At 52.8% G+C, this 23,749-nt stretch overlaps 1 protein-coding gene across 4 annotated transcripts in view; it reads left to right on the forward strand.

Moving 5' to 3' along the window:
* The window catches only part of FAM3D (FAM3 metabolism regulating signaling molecule D), a 31,721-nt gene extending 18,056 nt beyond the window's left edge, over nt 1-13,665 (forward strand). For all 4 annotated transcript variants that reach the window (XM_064496367.1, XM_064496366.1, XM_031470648.2 and 1 more), the window contains 6 exons: nt 1,206-1,326; nt 2,649-2,707; nt 5,676-5,726; nt 9,292-9,376; nt 10,572-10,698; nt 13,208-13,665. In XM_064496367.1, coding sequence (XP_064352437.1) covers nt 1,206-1,326; nt 2,649-2,707; nt 5,676-5,726; nt 9,292-9,376; nt 10,572-10,698; nt 13,208-13,297 — 533 coding nt within the window. In that variant the 3' untranslated portion in view covers nt 13,298-13,665. The remainder of the gene's footprint in view (nt 1-1,205; nt 1,327-2,648; nt 2,708-5,675; nt 5,727-9,291; nt 9,377-10,571; nt 10,699-13,207) is intronic.
* Nucleotides 13,666-23,749: the final 10,084 nt, after the last annotated feature.

Raw genomic sequence — 23,749 nt, forward strand, 5'->3', positions numbered from 1 at the left:
ACGTGTCCATCCAATGAAGATTTATTGAGGGCCTACTATGTGCCAGGCACAGGAGTTATTGGGATGATTTAACAAGATAATAAAGTGCTTGCCACAGTGCCCAGCGCACAGCAAGCCCCTGGCGTGCGCCAGCTTCTATTAGGAAGCCTGTGGGTTTGCTTGCAGCACGCGCTGACACAGCTCCGCCAGACACCTGGCACGGGGGCTGGAGGAGAGCGAGGCGGCCCCACCACCGCTCTCCCTTTGCAGGTGAACGTTCTCTAATTCCCTGTTTACCCAGTCCTCCCTCATGGCACCTTCGTCACTGTCAGGTGGTGTTACAAAACACACATTAATACAAATTAGAACCTGCCAGCCTGAAAGCACAAGTGACATCTCAGTGGCTGTGCTTGGGGCCCATCTGCCTCTCCCGTGGTTCACAGGCTCCTAGGTTTGCCTGGGGAGGGCCACACGGAAAAGACACAGATCTTAACAGCAACCACAGTAATCAGAGGTGCCACATGTTGAGTGTTCAGTGGGTTCCAGGAACTGAGTGGGAGATTCCAGAACCGACTGCCTGGTTGAATCCCAGGGTCCAGCCTAGAGTAGATGCTCAGTAAATGAGTGATAAGAAGAATAGCTAGCATGTACTGAGCATTCACCTGCACTCATTTATCCCTAACGAGAACCCAGTGAGGGAGGCCCCATCGTTAGCCCATTTCGTGGATGAGGCAAACTGATGTGCAAGGAGGCTGAAGACTTGCCCAAGGGAACCCAGCCAATGAGAGCTGCTCCCTCCTGCCATGCTAGTCCCCCAGGAGCTTGTCAACAGGGGCTTCTGTGAGCTCAAAAGGCTGCCCTGTCCCAGGAGAAAGTTCTCAAGAGAATCCCTTAATCACAGCAACTGGTCATTCACCACCACTCCCTCTTCCGCACACGGTTACCCAGGGCCTGCATGGAGCCGGTGCCACGGCTGTGGTGGGAAACCTGAAAATGAATTCTGGGTGGGCAGACACACAGCGAGTGTTCCATGTCTTTGATGGGGTTGTTTGAGGCACTGCGGGAGCCCAGAAAGGAGTAAATCGGCAGACTAAGGTGGTCAGGGAAGGTGTCTCCAGGAGAAGGCCCCTGAGCTGGGCCCTGAGCCTGCCCCTGGCTCTGCCCCCTCCTCCTCCAGGGCCCCTTTCCAAGCTGCTTCCACCAAAGCTGTTTCATTCCCTCCACAGCGGTCGTAGTGAAGACCAAGTGTGGACTCAGCAAATCCTGCTCAGCCAACTTCTTTGCATTTAAAATCAGCAGCGGGGCCGCCAACGTCGTGGGCCCCTCCATGTGCTTTGAAGGCCAAACGTAAGATTCCAGTCTTTTCTTTTCTTTCATTCATTCGTTAGCAAGTTCGGGGCCATAGGGCAGACCCTGAGAACAGCCTACACCTTCCACAGGCTTCCTTTTACTCTGGGTGGGTGAGTCACAAAAAACAATAACGCTAACACCTTGGGAGTCTGCCAGCACCTTGCTAGATACGTTACAGCCTCATCTCCCTCATGCCCCCAGCACTCCCAGAGGCTGAGCGATTATTTTCCCTTTTGTAAAAATGAGGATACTGAGGCACAGACAGCATTACCCAGAATTTGAACTCAGGTCTGTCTGACAGCCAAGCTGCTGGGCTTCCTATGAGGGGGGGTGCCTTTGGGGAGTGTTCGAGATCAAGATCCAGGCATCATAGCCGAGATGCAGCAGGTCCCAGGGCTTCTACCCAGGTACAGGCGAAAGACTGCATACCAGTCTTTCTGGGCAGTAAAGGCCCTGGAACAGCAAGTTCATCCTAAAAAAGAAGCCAAAGACAGGTGTTTTAATCCAGATTCTGAACCTAGCTCCAACCCACTTGGGCAATACAAGGAACTTATTGGTTCACATACCAAAAGGCCAGAGGCAGTGGGCTTCAGGAGTGGCTGAATCCAGGGGTTCAAAGCATATCATCAGGGCTCCCTCTCAGACCATCTTCAGCTCTGCTTTTCTCTGTCATTAGTTTTGGTTTTCTCTGCTAAAAATGGACTTCATGTGGTGACAGAGGGAGGCCACCAGCTCAGCTGACATGATCACCCAGTCTAGTACCCAATGGAAAGAGAGCTTTCCCATCTGAATTAACCCTGCAGAAATCCCGAGACGGGAGCTCATTGGCTGGCCTGGGTCACATGACCACACTGGCCCAATCTGTGACCAGGGGCACAGGATACTCTGACTATCCTGGCCTGAGAGAGAGAAGGACGGTTTTGCCAAGGACACCAGAGGACAGGGGTACAGATGCTGAGCAGCAGGAACACAGCTGGGCTCCACGTGGGGATACCAGACACTGCCAGGGCAGCAACTTTCTGGACTCTGCCCTCCTCACATCCTGAGGAGGTGGGCTGGCCCCACCTCCAACACCTCAGAACCCTAGACAGGGACCCTCCCTCTTCCCTGAGCAGACTGTTCTGGTCCAAACCTGCCATGAGAGAATCCAGCCCAGCGCTCTCTCCCAGGAGAAAACAGATGGCCCAGATTATTCCGTATGTTTCCTGATGCTTCTGCATCACACCACGTGGGCCCTCTCGGAGTTCCAGCGTCTCAAACAGTATTCATTCCACACTCGGGACCAACTGTTGTATTTTGTTTTTCCTCTTCTGCTTCAGGATCATGAGTCCCGTGAAAAACAATGTGGGCAGAGGTCTGAACATTGCCCTGGTGAACGGTGAGTTCCTGACCCACCCCCAGCTGGTCCCCACCATGCTCTAAAGCCTGGCTGGCCTGTGGGGACAAAAGGTCTAAAAGACCCAGTCCTCCCCACAGCCTTGGCCAGTCACCTGCCTGTGCACCTATCCCAGGAATCACAGGCACTTTCTCCTATGAATCATGACCCCACCTGCAAGGCCATCCCAGCTTAAACCAACACACATGAAACCATAGGGGACAATGTGAGACTACAAGCTGAATGCACCCCTTCATGCATTCATTCAACAATACCGACGGCAGCTACTGTGGGTCAGGCCCTGTATGGGGCTCTGGGTGTCAGCTGTGAATTAGAAGGACAGATCCTGGCTCTGCAACACTCATGCAGTTCACAAAGAATCACAGTGTGTGAGCATATGTGGAGGAGAAGGAAACAGCACTGGGAGTGGGACACAGAGCTGGGTCCTCGGGGAGGCTTCCAGGAGGTGATGGTCAGCTGAGGCCTAAAGGCTAGTAGAGGGTGACCAGGAGTGAAATGAGGGAGGCTCCTTCCAGGCAGGGGCAACACTGCTCAGGGAGGAGGGAGGAAAGGGGTTTGGGGTCCGCACAGGGTCTCTCTGGCTGCAGCAGGGAAGCAGGCAGTGGTGAGAGGTGAGGCTGGGAAGGCCAGCAGGGCCAGAGGAAGTGTGGACCTGAGGCAAAGAGAGGAATAGGGACCCTCAGAAAGGCTTTGAACAGCTCCTGAGGGCCCAGCCCTGCCTTCCAGAAACCTCCTTCCAGTTTGGAGTAGGGAGGCTGGAAGCAAGGACACCCTGGGGAGGCCCACAGTCTCACTGACCCTGCATCTCCAGCAGGTGATGAACAGGAAGCCAACTGCAGGCCAAGCCTGAAACAGACACGTTTCAGGAGGGGGTGGGTTACAGGGGCCGAGTAAGGACCAGTTGGTCTGGCCCCACCCAGCCAAGCCCCTCCTGTCTACCTTCTGCTCTTAGATGGGGAACAAGGGCCATTTCCCTGGATCCAGGAACCACTTCTTGGGACAAAGTTCAGGGCAGATGGGAAAAGGACATAGTGGTTGCTCAGGAGGGAAGAGGTCAAGCTTGTGCAGCGCAGGACCACGTGACCACACTTAGGCAGTGACAGGGCAGGATTAGAACCCTGACCTTTGCTCCTAGAGGAGCCCTTTATCCCTGTCAGGAAATCCTGCTGGGTCAGGGGAGAGGTCAAAGGCTGGAACAAAGGGGGAGCCTTGCCTGAAGGGGTCAGAGGGCAACCCTGGCTGACTTCCGGGGAGCCCAGGAAAGTTGTGGGCCAGGAAACGCAGGAAGCTGAAGGGGGGCTGCTCCTCCTCCAAAGTCTTGAGAAGGAGAGGGAAGCCAGACTCAGTCCACTGACAGCCCCCTCCTGTATGGAAGGCATGCAGGCAGCACAGACGGTCTCCCGCACCCTCCGGGCATGGCAGACCCAGAAGACTTCAGCAGCCTCTACTTACATCGATTGTCCCACCCAGTGTCCACCCATCCCCACAGCCGGAAGGAGGGCAGGAAGGGGCTCCAGCCACAGCTGACCTGGCTGAAACCTGCTGGGCTTCCCTTCCCCAAAATGGGCCATCGCAGGAGAAAACCTCTGAATGTTCTCTGATGAGACGGGCTCAGACAGGGGCCTCCTTCTCCATCCCTCATAAAGCCCAAAGGTAAAAAACAACCACTGATAACACTAAGAGCTCACATTTATGGAGCATTTACTGTGTGCGGTTTCACTGAGCCTCATCACGATGCTAGAGGGGAGCTATGCTCCGTGTCCTCGTTCTCCACGTAAGAAACGAAGGCTCGGAGAGGCTGAGCAACTTGCCCAGAATACATACCCAATAGAATCATCTAGATGTGAACCAGGATCTGGCCGACTCCAGGTCTTCATCACCCGGCAAGATGACCTCTCTAGACTAGAAGAGCCTCCAAGCATGTGTGCAGTGCCCCCTGCATGCCCACCATGGGAAGTCTAACAAGTCATCTCAGGGCCTCCGAGCAGAGCAACCGAAAGACTGCTGAAGGTGGTGGTTCTCAACCTTTTAGATGGCACAGATTCCTTCGAGAAATGTTCAAACTACACCTCTCCTTAGTTCCAGAAAAATCCACAAATGCACACAATCACGAAAGCAGTTTCACGCTCTTCTGCGAGCTCCAGGTGAAGTACCTGGAGGGTCTTGGACACTAGCAGCTCCAAATCAGAGAGGGAGAGGGGCTGCAGTGTGAGCCCACCTCTACCCAGCCAGAGGGCCAGAGAGCTGCCACTACCCAGGTGCCTGTCGCCACCCTCTTCAGAAATCCACGAACTTAATTGGGGGGAGGGGGGGAGTGACGGCGAAAATTGAGCTGTCATCCCCTCTGCAACACCCCCATCTAGTGGCCAAGAGTGAGAACTGCGACTTTCTTCCAGAACACCTCTCTCCAGGTAGGATTTGAACACTTCAAAAAACCCACAAACGCAATCCAGATTACTGGACACAGGACACTGAATATACCTCAGCCCACTGCAGATCCTCTTGCCTTCAAGAGCTGAAGGACTCAAATTGCATATTTCCTACTTGGGTGAGAATAATGATGATTGTAGTTTTTTTAGTTACTATTTGGCAGCTAAAATTTATCTTGCATGCTTACCACTTTAAATACATCTCATTTAGTTCCCACAGCCCATTGTACAGATGCAGAAATTGAGGTCAAATGCTAAATCATGTGTTAGGAAGCAGGAAGGTCGAACACAAACCCAGACTGGTTGGATTCCATTTGACTCCAGTGACCCCCAACCATTACATATTTGTATCCCTCAGGTCAGCCCAGTGGTTATTGGTTAATTTAGTCCTGCCTGCTTTCTACAGGAGCTACTTTTATTCCACTATTATTCTATTTTTAGACCTTAGACTAAAGAGTAGCCATTTTTTGCAAAATGACACATCACAGCAAATAATAGCTCTGCTTTCTTGTCTCTTATAGGAACCAAGGGAACAGTGCTGAGACACGGAAGTTTCGACATGTACTCTGGAGGTAGGCACCTTTGCTGGCACCGAAGTTGAGGCGGGGCTGAGCTCCTTCCTCTGGCAAGAGAGCTCCTGGCGTGATGGGGCTGGAGGGTCAGCCTGCTGCCTTTGCTGCTGTCAGTGGGCTCTCCCCCACGCAGATGCCGCAGATGCCGAGACAAGGATTAAAGTGTGATGTTTTATGTGGGAGGAGCTGATCTCAGAGAGTGTCAGTAGGGAGTCGGGGAGTGCGAGGGAAAGGAAGGCGGCCAGTGCAGAGCGTATTCAAGCCATTAAACACTGCGGGCAATTGGAACTTGAGAGCCAATGTCAAGCACAAGCCTCAGAGGCATCCCCAAGGGGCAAGGGAGCCGGGGTGATCCTACCCCTAATTCCTTGGCTCTTCCCATGCTCTGGCCTGCTCTAGGGTGCAAAGGAGCATCTGGAGGCCCAGAGCAGACCTTCGAGCAAAGAAATGCTGGTGCTGGCAGTCTAAGACCAGGCATGTGTGCACTGAAATGCTAAGGACAAGGGAATATGGCCCAGTTTGCTCTGCTAGGTAAAGGATATATTATTTTAAGGCCACAGTGTCCCTATCAGGCCCAAGGACAGAACAAGGTCTCCCAAGGCCCAGAAAGGACAACTCAGAGGCTCCAAGCTCTCTCCATGTTTCTGCAGTCGTCTTGTCTTCTATCTGCACAGACATGCTTTCTGAGTTTCTCTGTGCACATGGACACCCCTTAGGAAGTCACTGTCCTTGAGAGACATCTTCCCAAAATGTGAAGAGAGGCTGGGTTGCCAGCACACCCTCTGGCCCTGCAGACACTATCTGTGAGGTGGGACTCAGCTGGAAGATGAGGTGGTGGTGGAAGCTGGCAACCCAGCCTCCCTTGACACAGGAGCCTCAGCATGGAGTGAAAAAGCAGCAGGGCTGCCCTTTGCAGACAGCAGGGCTCTGGGCCCTGTAAGGACTGGCTTCCATCAGAAGAGATGAACTGAGCTCAGCCTGCTTCTCAGAGCACAGCTCGACTCAGTTTCCCTCCCATATCTCTGCAATCACAGGGCCAGCTCTGGGCTCGGGCATCAAGGGTCTCAAGCATAAGACCACTCACCCGGGAAGCTCCCCAGAGAGTGGAAGGACCCTGCTGCTGCCAATCGGCTGGCTTCTTCTGTCCTGAATCTCCCATCCTTGCCTCCATCTCCAAGGAAAATCTACCTTGCTGCACCCACCTGAACCTGTGAGCCCAAGAGGGGAGAAATCACCAGGCAACAGAAAGGAGGAAGCCCTCTTGGCTTTGCAAACAAAGGAGGGGGGCTGAAATGTGGGAAATGGGAATCTGCTGCCTGGAAGTCCCAGCTGGGGGGTGTTTGGAAGGTAATCTGTGGCAGCACCTTAGAGACAGGAGCTGGGATCCAGTCCTGGGCTCAGGGCTTCCCACGATGGTCATCTTCCTGCCGAGTCCCACCTCACAGACAGGGTCTGCAGGGCCAGAGGGTGTGCCAATCTGGAGCCTGCATCAGGGCCCACGCAGACCTCTTCCAGGTGTGCCCCCCATGCTGCAGACACACCCATAAGACCAAGGGAAGGCCAGAGGGTGGCCGCAGCTGGAGGGGAGGGTGGGATGGACAGAGCTTGGACGGGAAAGCTGGGGTGTCCACGTGCAGGCAGGCGCAGCCCCCCAGTGGAAGGACAAAGCCGGGGACAGGTGAGAAGAGAGTGGAGCAGGCCATGGGTCATCATTTGTTCTCTGTCCAGGACCCTGCAGATGTCTGGGGTGGCCTGGGGCCAGGTTATGAAAAAGGTCCAGTCTCTGGAGTCAGAGACACCAGGCTGTGTGACCTGAGGCAGGTGACACCTTTTGAACCTCAGTTTCATCATCTATAAAATGGAGGTAACCATGTGTCCACTTGGTTAAGATGGACCTGAGAATTCAGTGATAACCTGCAGGAGTCGGGGGAGGAGCCCCGCCTGGCTGGCGAAGGAGCCCAGGGAAGCTCATTTAGTCTCCGACTACCTTCCCTTCCTTCCTCCCCTCACTCCATTCGTGTGATTCAGAAGCAAGGAGCTCATCATCCAAATGAAAAGGAAAAAAATTAAGAGATGAAACCAAGTTTTATAATACTTTATTATGAACTCGGACATAACCACAGCTGATAGGGAACCAGAAACAGAAGCATTTTGAGAATAAGTCTGCTCTTCCCACGGGAGACAAAAGAAAATGATGACTTTTTAAAGTGAGGTGATAATTAATGGAAGGCACCCTTCATTTTTCTCAACATCCAGTGTGCTTCCCAGACCAGAGCCAGATCTCAGAATCTGCTGACAGTTCAAACAAAGTAACGGTACTTTCCGAGCTCCCACTTTGTGTCTCAAGAGCTCAAGGGCCATTTCCCTAACAGCCGCCGTGGTCACTGGCTGGACCCCTACAGGCTGGCGGCTGGCTTTGCTTGGGGACTGATTCTTCCCTTAAGTGCAGGGGATCCCACAAAATAATAAGACCCACGGCAGCTTCTTGGGCCTGCAGCCAGTGGGCAGGGTAGTCACAGAGGGCCACTTGCTTAGAAGAAACTGGTTGGATGCTCTGCCTTCGCCGTCTTGAAATTATTAATAGTTTCTTAACAAAAGGCATACATTTTCATTTTGCACTGGGCCCTGAAAATTATGTAGCCAGTCCTTCTAATAATTGTAATTCTACTATAATGCACTTACTGTAAGCCCAGAAGTCATCATTATGTTTGATCTTTACAAAAATGCTCTGAGCAGGGCTGTTAATCATCTTTGCTTGACAGATGTAGCCCCTACTTTGCCCACGAGGCCAGTCTGGCCCAGTACTTCCTCTGCCGTGCGAGAGCCCTCTGTACAAGTCACGGCCTACCCAGAGCACCATCTGCATTGTTAGTATGATCCTTTACGTGACTCACTCACTTCTTTTTAACCTAAATAAATTTATGTTAAGGAAAAATTTATCACTGCCCTAAGTCGAAAGCCATTGTCATTTTTTATGCAGGGAAGGTGACCATAAAAACAAGCACAATGGAAAAAAAAAATCAGTGTCGTTGAAGCGAGCTGCGTGCTGTTGCCTCCTCAGGTGTAGCGGCCACACCTGCTCTCTGTTAAACGCAGAGATCTCGCGAGTGCAGGCAGGCATTAGAGATTCAAAGGATGCCTTGCTCCTTGCTGTAAGCTGGAGAGTTACAGGAGCCCAGTGTTCTCTCTCAGTGACCCGAGTTGGCCAGGGGTACACCCTCTAAAATCAGCTCAGACGAGCTGGGTACATCTCAAGCAGAGTAGAAGCGGGCAGTGGGCACTGCGCAAAGAGCCCAGAGCTCCTGAGAGAGGATTGTGCTCGGTCCCCTGGAAGGGTATGCCCCCAGGGTCCTTAGACTGCACATCAGAACTGCCTGGGGGAACTGCCAGATTCCAGAACCCACCCCACACTGGCTGAAGGAGGGTGCCCTCCCTCCGTGCAGACGGAGCACAGTGTCAGGTTGCCCGGGCGTTCCTGGGCCACTAGCGCAGCAGGAGAGGATGAGAACGACCAGCCGTCTTTCCCCTAAATGACCAGCCTCCCCATTTTTCCTTCCTCCCCCAGATCCTAACCTCCTGGTGAAATTCCTTAAAGAAATCCCAGATGGCACACTGGTGCTGGTGGCCTCCTACGACGACCCGGGGACCAAGTAAGTGGGAACCTCCGCCTGCCAGGCCATGGGGAGAAGCGAATCAAACACACTTCCTAACTGAGAGCCCTTTCCCTGCTGTCCCTGCCGGCTCCAGCTTCTGGCACCTTCTCCTGAGGAAATAACCAGACACGCGCACAGAGATGTTCTGAGGGGTTCATCACAGCCATGGTTAGAACAGGGAGAAACTGGACACACTCTCCCTGTCCAATAATAGCCAACTAGTTGCAGAAATTATGACCTATGGCTCCCCTCTCTCCCCTCTCTCCCCTCTCTCCTCTACGACATAGCACGTATTACTACATACACATAAAAGAGGCTATGCGGCATCAAAATGATGACATAGAAAATATTTAAGGACAAGGAAGAATGTTCACCCTTTAGTTAAAAAAAAAAAGCAAGTTATGAAAGAGACAGAATGATCCCACAGTGTACGTGGGACATGAAGGAAGTGACATGAAGGATGTATATTAAAATTTTACAATGATTAATCGGGGAGGGGGGTTGAGACCATAGGTAATTTTTAGTTACTTTGTGAAATTCCGTATTTTCCCAATGAACGTGTATTATATTTGTAAACAGAAGCAGAACGCTTGAACACCTCTCCAGCCCTCCGAGTGGCTTGGGAGAGGCGCCCTGGCCACTCTACCCTGTTCCTCCCGAGCTGGGTGAGGCTGCCGCACACACTGGAGGCTGGGGGTGTTGGTGTCGCGATACCATGTACACATACACACCGTATGCTGAGAGAGCTGATGGCTATTCTGAAGCTTTATTAAGTTGCACAGTCTTATGTAGCAAAGATGAATGACAAGGGAAGTGGTTAACAGGCAGCGTCTGGCTCAAGGTCAGAAGACCCTTTATGTTTTGATAAATCATGTTCGTGTTGGCACCAGCGAGCCTTACAGCTTATCAGGGCGGAATGTATGAGAAACGGCTGCTTTACAACATTCTTCCTGGACTCAGGCGGCTGTGCCTGTCTTGGGTTGCCCCGCTCTGGGGATCTTACCCATCCTCAGCTAACCAGCCTTCTCACCTCTGAGTCTGCAGCTTTTTATAACTTGTTTACCATTCTGGCCCAAGGCTCGTTCCTTTGTTCCCACAGTCGGGGGCCTACAGTGGGGAGGGGGCAAGTGCTGGAAACGCTCCCCCATCTGCCATCCTCACCAAGCCATCCTCTCTGGTCCCCTCCCTGCAGGATGAATGATGAAATCAGGAAGCTCCTCTCCGACTTGGGCAGTTCCTACGCAAAGCAACTGGGCTTCCGGGACAGCTGGGTCTTCTTAGGGGCCAAAGGCCTTAAGAGCAAAAGCCCCTTTGAGGAGGTGAGTTCCTGGCAGCCTCCCCATCCCAGGGAGGTGGGGGGTGGGGAATGCGGGGGAAATGATGCCAGGGATGGACAGACATGGACTGGGGTGGCTTGGAAGGACACATAGGGCAGTGTGGGGAGGGCCACTCAGCTGTCACCCACGCCAGAGGTCAGGGTGGCCCCACTGGCTGATTCCCCAAGCAGGAAACAGCCTTGACCATTGTGCAAGGAGGTGGGTCATATATAAATACACAGATACATGGACAAGTACCACAAAGGAGAAGGAAAAGCAGAAAAGAAGGATGAAAGGAAATTACAGCATGGAGGGGAGGGAAAGGAACGTAGGGGCGAAGCTCATGTGATGGGGGAGGGGAGTCCAGGGCAGGGAGTGGGGTGCCTGGCTTCTGGTCCCAGCTGCGAGCCCTCCTCCCCTGTATAAAGGGGCAGGTTTGGACCAGGGAGCCCCAGGTTCTCCTCTAAGCTCCCTGTGGAGAGGGTGAAGTTGCACCAAGATGGGGACACAGGAGAGCCCCCTTGAGTATGTGGAAGGAGTCAGGAGGGGTCCCTGATGTGGGGCTCCATGGTCCCCAGGGGTGGCCTGAGCAGAGGGCATCTGGGAGGCACCCGTAGGCGGGGCTGGAGGGGCGCCCACAGGAGGAAGCGGGAGTCAGTGGGGGGTTGGGGGACCCCCCCCCCAGGAAATGCTACGCCTTCTCCTCCTGTGCAGAGCAGTCCCCACCTCTGCATCCCCAGCTCAGAGCAATTCCAAAACCCGGGAGAACTGGCCAGGCCTCCCCAGCATGAAGTGGGCCAGTCTCTGCTGGTTAGAATATTCAGCTCTGCCCAGATCCAAGACGAGGAGCTAAGGGTCAATGATTCTGACACATAGGACCACTTAGGAAAGTAGACTCTGTCCTGAAGGCAATGGAGAGCCATGGCCAGCTTAAGTGGGAGAGTGACAAGATCAGATTCATAACAAGAAAGACTAGTATTCAGCAAGTGCTTGCTGTGTGCAGGCACAGTGGGGAGAGTTATGTGCAGGGTCCTATTTAACACCCACAGTGAGTTGGTATGCTGATTATCCGGCCCAGCTCACAGACAAGAGCCCAGAGTCTTGGAGAAGCTGTAACCAGCTTGCTCAGTGATATGATGCATTTCTCACCCAGGTCTGCAGCCTCCCCTAAGATCTCCTGTCATCCTACTTTAGAACAGAGTCCCTGGCTGTGCATGGAGAGCACTGGGAGGGCATGGGGCAGGAGGCAGGAGGCAGGGAGGAGGCCACTGCAATAATCAGACCAGAGACAGCGCAGCCTGGGCAGGAGGGGCTGTGGGAGACAGAGCGGGACAGCAGGAGGGAGCCTCATGCAGAACTCCAGGGGCGGGGGCCACGGTGGGCTGCAAGGGTTATTGCCTTGTCTGGAAAATGTTGGCCTAGTTTGTAGGTGGGTGTTTCCAAGACAATGTCTTCAGGTAATTAGAAATTACTTTTAAAAAATAAGGACTAGTTTGCACTAGAGGAGGAAAGGAGAGGACCCTCTCTGGGTGGAAGACGGAGGCACAGGGCCAGGGGACAGCTTTCTCCAGGAAGAGGCCTGAGGCCGCACTGGCAGCACAGGCACTGTTCTTCCTCAAAGTGCAGTTTCCAGACCCATGAACAGAGCCAAGATGGCAAAGAGGGAGCACGTGAGTAGAGGAAAGTCAGCACCACCTTCTACCTGATTCCTATGATCTGCTGGCTGCAACCCATCACCCGAAAATGACCCAAAGGCCACAACGTGATTAAAACCATCCTGTCTTTTGTTCCCACACGTGGGAAACTGGGTTTGAGAGAAGCAGCATCTAGAATTTATTTTTTCTGCCTAAGGGTTAGCCACAATTATTCCAGCAGCAGATTTTGCCACTTACATTCTTTCTTCCATAAACTAAGCCTGAGCATTTGAAACACAATCTTAACTGATTTTTATTCTCTTTATATGTTTATATAGTAATTAATATTACACAGGGGTTCTGCCACTAGCCAACTGGGTGGCCATAAACAGTTACTTTGGCCCTCGGTGCCTCAGTTTCCGCATCTGTAAGGTGGGATGATAATAGTATGCACTTCTTAGGACTCTTGTGAGGGTTAAATACATAAGGCACTTGATGCCTGACATACAGCAAGCACTCATGAGTTGCTAGGATGCTTCTTTTTATGTTCGTCATTGTTATTGTTATGATTATCATTTGGGATGTCCTAGAGGGGCTGGTGGAGAATTTGGGAGAGAGGCTAAAGCTCCCTAAGCTCCCTACCCATGCTTGGTGCCCCCCCACCCCCGCCCAGCCAGGGCATAGCAGGCAGTGACTAGGTTCTGATCCCACCTCTGAAATGTTGGGTAAGTGGCAGGGCCCCTCAGCCTCAGTTTCCCCATCTGTGAAATGGGCTAGAAATAACCAACCCTCTCCTCCTCCTCCTCCTCCACAATGCAAATGCAGATGTGAGTCCCAAACAGGCTCCCCCATTGTCAGTGTCTCTCTTCTCTCTCTAGTTCTTAAAGAACAGCCCAGACACGAACAAATATGACGGCTGGCCAGAGCTGCTGGAGCTGGAGGGCTGTGTGCCCCAGAAGGTATACTAGGGCAGCTGCGGCTCTTCCTGGGCCAGGGCCCAAGGATGCTCCTGCCTGACTTAGGAGTCAGAGCCCGGAGTCACTGCGAGCTGGACTGGCAGGAGCAAGGACAGTGGAGGAGAAGTGGGAGCAGCAATGTCAAAGGTGCCAACGGTCCTTGAACACTATGCGGGCTTCCTCCCTTGGAAACAAAACCCTCCCTGGGTGAAGAAATCACCCCTAGAGGTGGCCAGCCTCAGAGGGTCCTCCCGGAGCCGGCTGTCTGTGGAGAGAACAGGTGTGCTTTCCCTCAGGGACGGCTGGATTGCTCCCGAGGAAGGACAGGACAGAATTCCCCAACCTGAGCACAATTAAATGTTATTTTTGCTGATTTTGAACGATCTCTCCCACCCCTCGATGTGCAGTGTTTCCCCTGGATGGGAATGGTCTAGACTGGGTTTGCTCTGGCCGCGAGTTCCGACAGGATGGTGACAGCTTCAAGCACCTGGTTAGGCAGCAGGAAAGGAGGTCGACTTCATAGGGATTTCATTTAGGTGTGAAAAATCCTTGGTTCCCAGCATGAGGTGTAAGACTCACAGAAACAGAGAGAGCCAGAGGACCAGACACAGAGAACACTGTCTTCACCTGCTGTTTGAAGGAGAGCTGGAGAAATTCCAGAGTTGGAGAAGGGAAGGAAGTGAGATCTGAGAAAGGCTAGAAGGAACAGCCAGACAGAAGGGCTTCGGGGAGAACATACTGGCTGTCTCCATGTGGGTTCTCCCTGGAGCAGCCCCCGAGATAAGGATTTGAATGCAGGTCATTTATTTGGGAGGTGATTCTAGAAAACACCCTTAGCGAGTGGGGAAGTGAGACAGGGAAGTGAGACATCCCAGTAAGTGGTGCGTTGTCACCTCAGCTACTGCTGTGGGTGAGTGGAACTTAATCCCAGGGAGAACCCCTAGGAATCAGTGTAGAACATGCCCCTCAGAGAGCTCTTAGAGGTGAGGGAGCTGGGGTACTTATACACCAACTCCCATTGTTGAGGGGCTGCTGGGGTTGGGACTGCTGTGAATTCCTAGGTGCTTTTCATCTGCCCTGTAGTGGGAAAGGGTCCTTAGCCAAGAGATGTCAGTACCAGCCACTGGAGGCCACTGAAGTGGTGTGGCCCAAGGGATGTGGTGGTAAGAAGCTGCCTAGACTCTCTGAGAAGGGCTGGGGCCAGGGAGCAGACCAAATCCTGGAAGGGGGCTTGGGAGCAGAAGGCACCAGTGCTGGGGCTTCTGCAGTTCTCGTGGAGAAGACGCCCGTGCTGCTGGTGCAGATGCCCTGAGCAGTGGAACAGCAGCAGCTGAAGTCCATTCCCAAGCCCTGGGGACAGGCAGGGCTTCCACTGGGCCAGGAGGACCTGGGGTAGAGAAGCGCAGAGAGTGGGAACCTTCAACAGGGCCCGGGGGGGGCGGGGGCTGCTGCAGGGGCTGCAGTTGCAGCGGGTCAAGATCAACACTGAAAGCCTGACAGGACAGACGACTTGAGCCAGCTTGGCTGAGGAAAATGTCAAAAGGCTGAATCAGAGAATTGAAGAAGCGTCTCCTGGAGACGGGAAGCTTGCAAAGGCAGCGCAGTGAGACCGTTGGTGCCCCAGCCGCGTCCCCTCTCCCAGCTTGTGCTGAGACTGGTCAGTCTGCACGCTTCTCTGGAGAACTGCCCTTGGGCTACTCGAACCTTCTCTGTGTCCAGGTACAGAGAGGCCAGGAAGTGCCAGAGTTCACATCAGCCCAGGATGGTCCATAGATGATGGCTGCCTGGCTGGGACTGTGAAAAAGCCCAGCTGTCTGTCCTGGGGCAGGGCAGCCGTGAGAGGTGATTTACACTCCAGAGTTCCCTGTCCCTTTGAGACTTCACCTGAAAGCTTTCCTTTGCTTGGTTGCTCCCCATTCCCAGTCCTGCTCCCCGACTCCCTTACCTGTGTCACCCAGGGGCCAGTCCTTAATAAATCACCTACACGAGATCCTCGTCCCAAAGTCGGCTTCTGGAGGACCCATCCTAGGAGAGGCATTGGGCGTGGCCAGGTGGATGGGCCTGAGCGTGGGCCTGGGCTGGGAGACAAGACCACCCTGTCTGCAGGAATTGTCCTTAAAGGTCAGAGTGAGGGAGCTGCACGAGCTGCACTTGCTGCTGCCACGTGGAGCCTGCGGGGGAGGCCGTGTGCTGCAGCACGCTGGGGAACACCAGGCTGAGTGTGGGTCGTGCCCCGTCCTGCCTCCCCTTCCTCGACCAGGGACAGGGCTCAGTGGGCACATCCTCCAAATAAGGTTATGGGAAGACGAGCCCAATAGACCATCATTTGTACCACCAAAACCCACCACAGAGATGACAGTCAAAAGAAAGCCAGCCACCCTGGGCCTCACTGGGGTGGGTATCACAAAGTGGCAAACACCCCACCAGACTCTCAACATCATCTTCAGAGAATTGTGGCCACTATAGGGACCCCCAGGTCAGCCCAGGATCGGGGCAGGACAGAGAGTCCAAAAAAATGGCTGTAGAGAGTTGAGTCTATATCATTGAGTCTGTTACCCACTAAGAGTCTGTTTCTACACTCAGCAGTCATTCCTCACCTGCTGTGTGTCAGGAACTGGTTACTTACTGGGGGTACCTCAGGGAAGAAAACCAGACCAGTTCCTGCTCATAGTCTGCGGGGACTCAGATCAAGAGGCAATAAGACTTGATGAGGACTTTGTTGGGGGAAAGACTGCAGGATCAGGGAAGGCTTCCTGGAGGAAGCAGCATCCACACTAAGCCTTGGGAATGTGTAGGAGTTCACCAGGCTAAGATGGGAGGGAGGATTGTGGCAGGCAAGGCAACAGTATGAATGAGGCCTGGAAGGGGTAGAGGGTCAGTGCCAAGGGCTGAGAGGGCAGGGATGAGAGCCTGAAGGGCCTTGTGGGCTGGGTAAAGCAGCTTGGACTTTGTCCTGGGGCAAACTGAGACATTTAAGCTGGGATTGACATGATCGGATTTGCAGTTTTTAAAAAATTCCTCCTGACTGCTGTGTAGAGAAGGGAGTGGAGGAAGGGCGGCCAGTGAGGAAGCTGCTGTGTCATCCAGGGAGAGAGGGTGGTGGCCTGGCCAGGGGATGGCATGGGGGTGGATAAAGGAGACCAGTCTCAGAGATATTCAGGAAGTAGAACGGACAAGATTGGGGACTGATTTTCACATCATTGGAGCGGACAAGCCTTCAGAAATCTCTGCAGGGTACTCGTGACCGCAGAACTTGGGGCTGTATTTCCCTACCTACTGCCCATCAACATGCCACTCCTCTCTCCCTGGAGCAAGATGCGGTGATGAGGGGAAGGGATGTATCTGTTCCCTCAGCCACAGCGAGGTCTTTCCAGTAGTGTAATTCTGACCTTCGCCAGTAGGTGGCAGCCCAAGCTAGAAAGGGAATAGTGGTAAGGTTTTTCCCATCCACCCTATTCTTGGGAAAAGTGTTATGCTAAATGGACTGGTTACCTGGGACTTGCCAGTGGGCAGTTGACTTACCACTACTATTATTAACAGCATCATAACAGCAGTACCTAACTTTTATGGAAGTTGTCCAAATATGTTGTCCAAAAATGCTCTGCACAGAGCTTTACACGAATTACCTCATTTCATCCTCACAGCCCCTTGAGGTGAGGAATCACTGTTACCCCTTTTACACATAAGGAAAATGAGGCTCAGAGAGGTCAAGTGTCTTGTCCAAAGTCACACAGTTAAGGAAACTCAGAATAAGGGCTGGAATCCCAGTCTAACTTCATCACTATAGGAAACAGATTCTTCATCAGAAACACTTGCCTTAAAACTACTCTAGGTAAACGGTGTTTTCCAGCACCCTCTACCCTCCCCCTTCTCCTCTCCCTCCCCTTCCTCCTCTTCCTGAATATCTCTGAAGACATTTGAAAATTGCTCAGACCCTCTGTGTCAACATTCTCACCATCTACCTTCATTATTTCGAAGAGCTGGAGAGGGGTGGGTTTGAGAGATTTAGAACTCCTCTTTTCAAAACCCTCCCATATTTCATAGTCTTTCTTTTTTTTCTACAAGGTTGTGGGCCAAGAAGATGCAGATGTTTATCCCCATTTTGCAGATGGAGAGAGAGGCTAAGCACTGTGTCAAGGCCACACAGTGAGACTGGGCAAAGCTGCATCTGGAACAGCTGGTCCTGACCCTTCACCACCAACTATCGTTTTGTAAATCATCTGTGTCTGTGTTCCAGGTATCTCCCCTGTGCCAGGCCCTGTGCTAGGCTCCGGGGCCACCACCCCGTTCCTTCTGCCCGTGGTACGGGGTCTGAAATGTCAGACCCACATCCTGCCGGGAGCCAGGTTCAGCCCTTTAGCCAATTAAGGCCTTTCAGTGCAGCCTTAAGCCTTATTTCAGCAGGATTCCAAGCAGATGGGGAAAAATTAACAAATGTGTAAAATTCCTTTTCTCTCTTCCTATCCCACCAAAAGCCAACCAGTGGATAATGATGGGACGGCTGCCAAAGAAGTTTGATCTTCAGGGTTGACTTAAGGCATTTTTACTGCTCTGGCTGACTGCCAGTTTAGTCAGTGCTCTTTCCAATTTTGTGGACACTCTCCTTGCTGCAGGAAATCAGAAGCTGTACCCCTGCCATGATTGGAACAGGGAGCAGCTGAGGCAGGGGCTGGACCCAGGAGAAACAACAGAAGGAAGAAGTCACACTTTTGCTTGGCTAGAGGGGGTAAGGGCGTTGGAGAAAATACAGTAACAACAATAACAGCAGTATTGATCACTGCCACGCAGGGAGCACTTGCGATGACTCAGGGCGTGTTATGCACTCTGCATACTTAGACTGTTTCATCTAACCCTGCATCATTGATCTAGCCACTCCACCAATATTTACTGAGTGACTGCAACGTGCCAAGCACGATCCTAGACTCAAGGGGAAACTGATGAATAAGATAGACCAGGCCCCAGCCTTTGTGGAGCCTGGTGAGAAGACAAACAATAAACACAGAAACAGTATAGTTTCAGTTTCTGATAAGTGCCCGGAAAACATAATAAACAGAGAGCCTAGAGGGTCCTCTGCATAGGAAGTCAGGGAAGGCTTCTCTGAGGAAGTGATAATCGAGCCTAAAAGATAAAGAGAAAATAATCATGAAAAGATCAAAAAATGGAGTCAAGGGAGAGAGATTTCAGGCAGAGAGAGGTGCAAGTGCCAATGTTCTGAGGTGAGGGGGAGAGAGGTAGGACCAGAAGCTGTTTGGGAGAGAAGGGTGTGAGAAATGAGGTCCAAGAAACAAGCAAGACTTGGCTGATCAGACCTTGTGAACCTTGGGGTTTTAATTCTATGGAGAATCAGATCTAGAACACCTAATCCTTCACTCTTCACCACCAACTGCCATTTCATAAACCATCTGTGTTATAAATCATCACTGTGCTGGAGGAAAGGGAAGGGTGCCAAGGTCTGCCCACCCACCCAGCTCTTGGGAAAGGGTGTTGTGCTTAATCAAAGTGTTTACCTGGGACTTGCCAGTGGGCAGTGGGTTAACCATCAGTATTATTAGCATAACAGCATCATCTAAACTCGGTGGAGAATTGCTGTTGTCCAGTTCCTTTGCTCAGAGCTTTATGTGAATCACCTCATTTCATCCTTCCAGCCCCATGGGGTGGGGCCACTGCCATCCTGCATTGATCAAGAGAAAGATTATAAAACATGGAATGACATGATCTGATTTGTGCTTTAACAAGATGATGGCTTCAGCTGCACACACCTTCCCTCTCAGGCCTCACAGCAGCCCTGTGTGGTATGCTTATCTGACCCCACACATACAGATGAAGAACCTGAGGCTCAGAGAGGGCAAATCACATCCCCAGATCACACAGCTGTGAGGAACAGAGCTACGACTCCAGCCCAAGGTGATTCCAGCCTTAATCTTGCTCCTTGCTGGTGACAAGCAGCAGAAAGGGGATGGAAATGAGGAGGAGGGTGACTGCTGGGGGATGCTGAGAACTTGGCCCCCTGCCTGGAATCTGGCCCCCAGATATTTTCCTGGTCTGAGCCCAGACCAGCCGCCCTCCAGCCTCCCTGCCTGGACTGCTGCCCCATGGAATGAAGTGTTCTGCTCTCAGCGTCTCTGCTCCGGGAGAACGCCAACCCCGAGTGCCTTCTAGGATCTATTATTCATGGGGCTGTGCAGCCTGAGGTTTCCGTCTCCACGCAAGCCGGTCTGATTCCCCAACCCGGGCCACCCCACCAGCCTCCAGTGTCCGGGCCTGTCAGCTGGCGAGAAGGCCTGGGCCTGCCTGCCGGGTCAGCCAGAGGTCAACCACCACACGGAGCTGCTGGCCGCGGGGTGAGAGGACTGCTTTGCTTCTCCTCGACCCCGGCTGCCTCAGTTTCCCTTCCTGAGAGAGGCAGGGGTCAAGACGTGAGGAGCCACAAGGGACCCCAGGAGGGCATGTGGCCGCCTGGGGACACTGGGCCCCTCTGTCAGGCTTAATCACCCTAAGCCTGTTTGAGGAGAGCCCAGCTTAGGAGCAGCTGTGAAAGCCGCCTTTGTGCCTGCGGAGAATGAGCCACCAAAGGACGGGGGGGCCCTGGCCCAGGGAACCCCTCGGGCCCCAGCTCCTGAGACCAGCACCGCAGGGAGGACCCCCCAGCCTGGCTCCCAAGGCCCACCCAGGCCTGGTGCCTGCTTCATGCCATGGGAGCTGCCCAAGGGAAGAAGGTAGGTGCCCCAAGGGTCCTGTTGGGGCCCTGGACACAGGGAGGGAGCCTGGATCTACCAGGGGGAAGCCCTCACCCACCGCCAGCTCCTCAGAGCCCTCTCCCCGGTCACTGCCCACCAGCCTTCCTCCCTGAGCCCACAGCAAAATTTGGATCTAGAAACCTGGCTGGGTCTAGGGCCTGGACAGTGTCTGATCTCTCCCTCTTTGAAACAGACCTGGAGTTGCCCAATCTCTCAGGCTCCCTGGTCTTATACACCCGCCTCTTTACTTCCCTGCATACAGGCTCCCTGACCACCACCCCTGCCCCCGCCCACCTCACGCACCAGGGAACCTCGGCACAGGTGGATGCAACAGCAAGAAAAGGAATGGTGATCATTGTAATTAAGTTGGCTAACCAGTTGTTACCAGATGTAGGGTGACGGGCAAGTTGCCGATGTTTTCTGTAACTCATTTCCTCACCTGTGAAATGGGGACAATAGTGTGGTCACTACCTCAGAAGTCTGTAGTGAGAATGAAAAGAATTTAAAGATGTAAAGCGTTTGATAGAGTGCCCGGCACATAGTGGGCTATATGCAAGCTATGATCTGTTGTTGATAGACTTCTCTTCATATTGCTGTCCACCACCTTCTAAGTCTGGGATCTCATTTGGGGGATGTTACAGGCAGCACAGCCAGTGTGGCATTGAAAATGAGGTCTGTAGACCCCCTGTGTCAGCATTAGAGATGGAGGGTGAGAGGGGGCTTGTTGAACAGTCACCCTCTCAGGGCCCACCCAGGCCTCCTGGGTCAGAGTCTCTGGAGAGGGATCGGGACTCTATTCACCAGCTCTCGGGTGATTCTCATCCGTGGTTACAGCCCACGTTGGCCAGGACTGTGATCCCAGCAGTGTGGTCAGGCTGCCCAAGTCCCAGCTCCTCCGCCTACTTACTGTGGTGGGGAACTTGGCCCCTCTGAATCCCAGCTCCTCATCTGTAAAGTAGGGCTGGTACCCATCTCGTGGGAGGTTCTGTGAGATGATGCCAGTAAAGTGCTTAGCACGCTGCCTGACACCCAGAGGGCCCCAATACACGGAGGCTGTAATCCTCAAACAACCTGTGCTGACCTATTACATTAAAGGCAAGGACCTGAGACTCAGAGGCAAGATGTGATTTCCTAGCCAAGGTCATGCAGCTAGTGAAGAAAAGGGAAGAATTTTGACCCCCTTCTGCTTGACTCCAAACTTCCTGCCAACCTAGCCCATCCCATATTTTTCAAATGTAAAGAAAAACACATCATGGATCCCATGGAGAAAGTGCTCTGGACCTCAGTTCCCCCATCTGCAAAATGGGAGTGTTGGGCTGAATAACCCCTAGGGTCTGCTTCCCATCTCCCTTTGTTTCATAGGCAGGGTCAGGCCTGGAAGCTCCTGTCTCCCTTCAGCACCCCCAAGAGCATGGCCCTAAAAGCTTGGATTCCTGGCGCTGTCACTTCCTCCTGCAGTGCTTCCTCCTGCCTGCAGGGGTCAGTGTGGGTCACCTGCAGTCCCTGCAGCTGGATGATCTGACACAGCCACTAGGAGTCCTAGAGCCACCTTCCCAGCCAAGCCTTAAGCCCTGGCCCCAACCAATCCCCTCTTTGGGGAGCACTCTTCCTTCCTCTTCCCTCCCTCAGAGGATGATTGGCTCAGCCTCTAGGTCCTGTCTTTGCTGAACATGAATGTGGGAGTTCATCTTGGAGGCCAGCTTCCCAAGCCTAGAAAAGACCCTAGCAAGGTCTAGCCCAGGAATGGCAAAATATAGCTTGTGTGTTGCCTCTCCCTATTCCCTCACCCATGTCAGACATCACAAATCAATCCCTGCACACTTTCCCACTAAGTCTAGACAGCCTCGCAATCCTCCTCAACACAGCATCCCAGGACTCCCCAACTAGCCAGTCAGAACTAGCCCCCAGGTTGAAAGCTTTGCCTATCCCTGGGCCCAGCCCCTTCCCCTCCCTTCAGGGAAAAGCCCTGCCCCAGGGAGAAGGCAGCAAGGCACAGTGATTGGGAACATGTGCTTTAGAGCCAAACAGGCCTGAGTCAGTTCCTCCACATTCTCTGTGACCTTGGACAAGCCACCACACCTCTCTGAGTCTCAGATTCTACCTCAATAAACAACAGTAATCCTCATCAGGTTGTTGTTGTTGTAAAATCTAAATGATATCAGGCCTGGAGTAAAAGAGGCACTCCGTCAATACCGTCTCCCCCTGAAATGGATGCTCTTGTACCTGCATCCTCTTCTGAGCCTCACAACCCTTTCTTTGAGCCAATGAGGACATCAGCATCACACCCAATGGCAGATGAAGGAGCCGAGGCCCAGCAAATGTGCTTTCCTCAGCTGGTCAATGGCGAGTGGGCCTGGAGCAAAGGCCGTGAGCAAGCCCAGGCCAGGCCCCCTCTAGAGGGTCCTCCATCTGTGGACCACCCCACCTAACCCCCACATACCCACCTCTCTCTCTTCCTGGAGGTGACAGCCCCACTGACCTCTGTGTGTAACAAGCCTGCTGTGTGGAACATAATTCCAATCACCCACACATTTATTCTCTCACTGGTTTGTCCCAGAACATTCACCCTACCGTCCTCAGGGGCTTCCTAGACCCCATACCACAGTTATGGATTAATCATCATCATAAAATAACAGCCCTGGAAAACCCTTGGTGCTGTTGTCCAGTCCCCTTCCCACTGTACAGCTGGGGAGACTGAGGCCAGAGAGGGGAAGGTGTTGCACAGGGCCATGCAGCCAGGACCAGGGCATTTCCACCATGAGCTGCCCCTTGGAGGTGGCTCCTGCCCACTAAGTGCACTGTCTCCTGGTACCTAACTCTGTCCACTGTGTCTTCATTCACTCCCGCCCCAGCTTCCCCCAGAAAAATATTAACTGGGTACCCCTGCCCTGTGCTGGGAGCTAGGCCAAGGACAGAAAGGCATGGTCCCTGCCCTCATGGCCTTCTCTGTGAGTTGGGGTGACAGATAGACAAGCAAATAATGGTAGGTGGGAATAGCCCATGTGACAGTAGAGAAGCGCTGACTGATCAGACGAGTGTCAGGACCATCTCCAGCTGCAGCGTGGGGACTGTGAATGAGGACTCCAGGTTGGAGACAGCTGCTGAAATCCCCATAACTTGGATTTTACTTAAAATGCTGTCTGCTGCAAGGAAAACCCAACCCCAGCTGGTCTCAACAATAAGGAAATGTATTGGGTTCCCTAAATGGAAGTCCAGTGGCTCAGTAATGTCTCCAGGACTTTTCCTAGAAACTGGCAGCCAAGGTTCCCTTGAATTCCATGGCTCAAACTAAATCACCCTTGTCCCCTGGGAAATGCCAAAGACATTGGCTTTGCCTGGAATCCTGAAGCTTTTCCTGGCAAAGGATGGACGTGGGACCGTGTGATTGACGCTTGGGGCAGGAGATCAATCCCCCAATGTCATCCCCCCAAAACTCAACGAGAGAGAGGGTAAGATGAATGCTGGGCATTTAATCATAACGCCCCACCCTGAAGGAGAGGTGTTGGTGCCTGTGACCATGGTGTGAACAGAAAGAACGGAAGGAAACTGAAAAGTTCAAGGGTGTAGCAGAAAGAGTACTGGACCAAGAGTCAAAACACAGACATTGTTGCTTCTGTTTGTCCTAAGCAAGTTATGAACTTCCCTTGAACTCTACATTTCTTAATCTGCAAAGTGGGCACTCAGGCCACTCTCAGGATTTTTGCAAGGATCAAATGAAGGTATTTTC

The sequence above is a fragment of the Camelus dromedarius genome, chromosome 17 (assembly GCF_036321535.1).
Source record: "Camelus dromedarius isolate mCamDro1 chromosome 17, mCamDro1.pat, whole genome shotgun sequence".
NCBI classification, from domain to species: Eukaryota; Metazoa; Chordata; class Mammalia; order Artiodactyla; family Camelidae; genus Camelus; species Camelus dromedarius.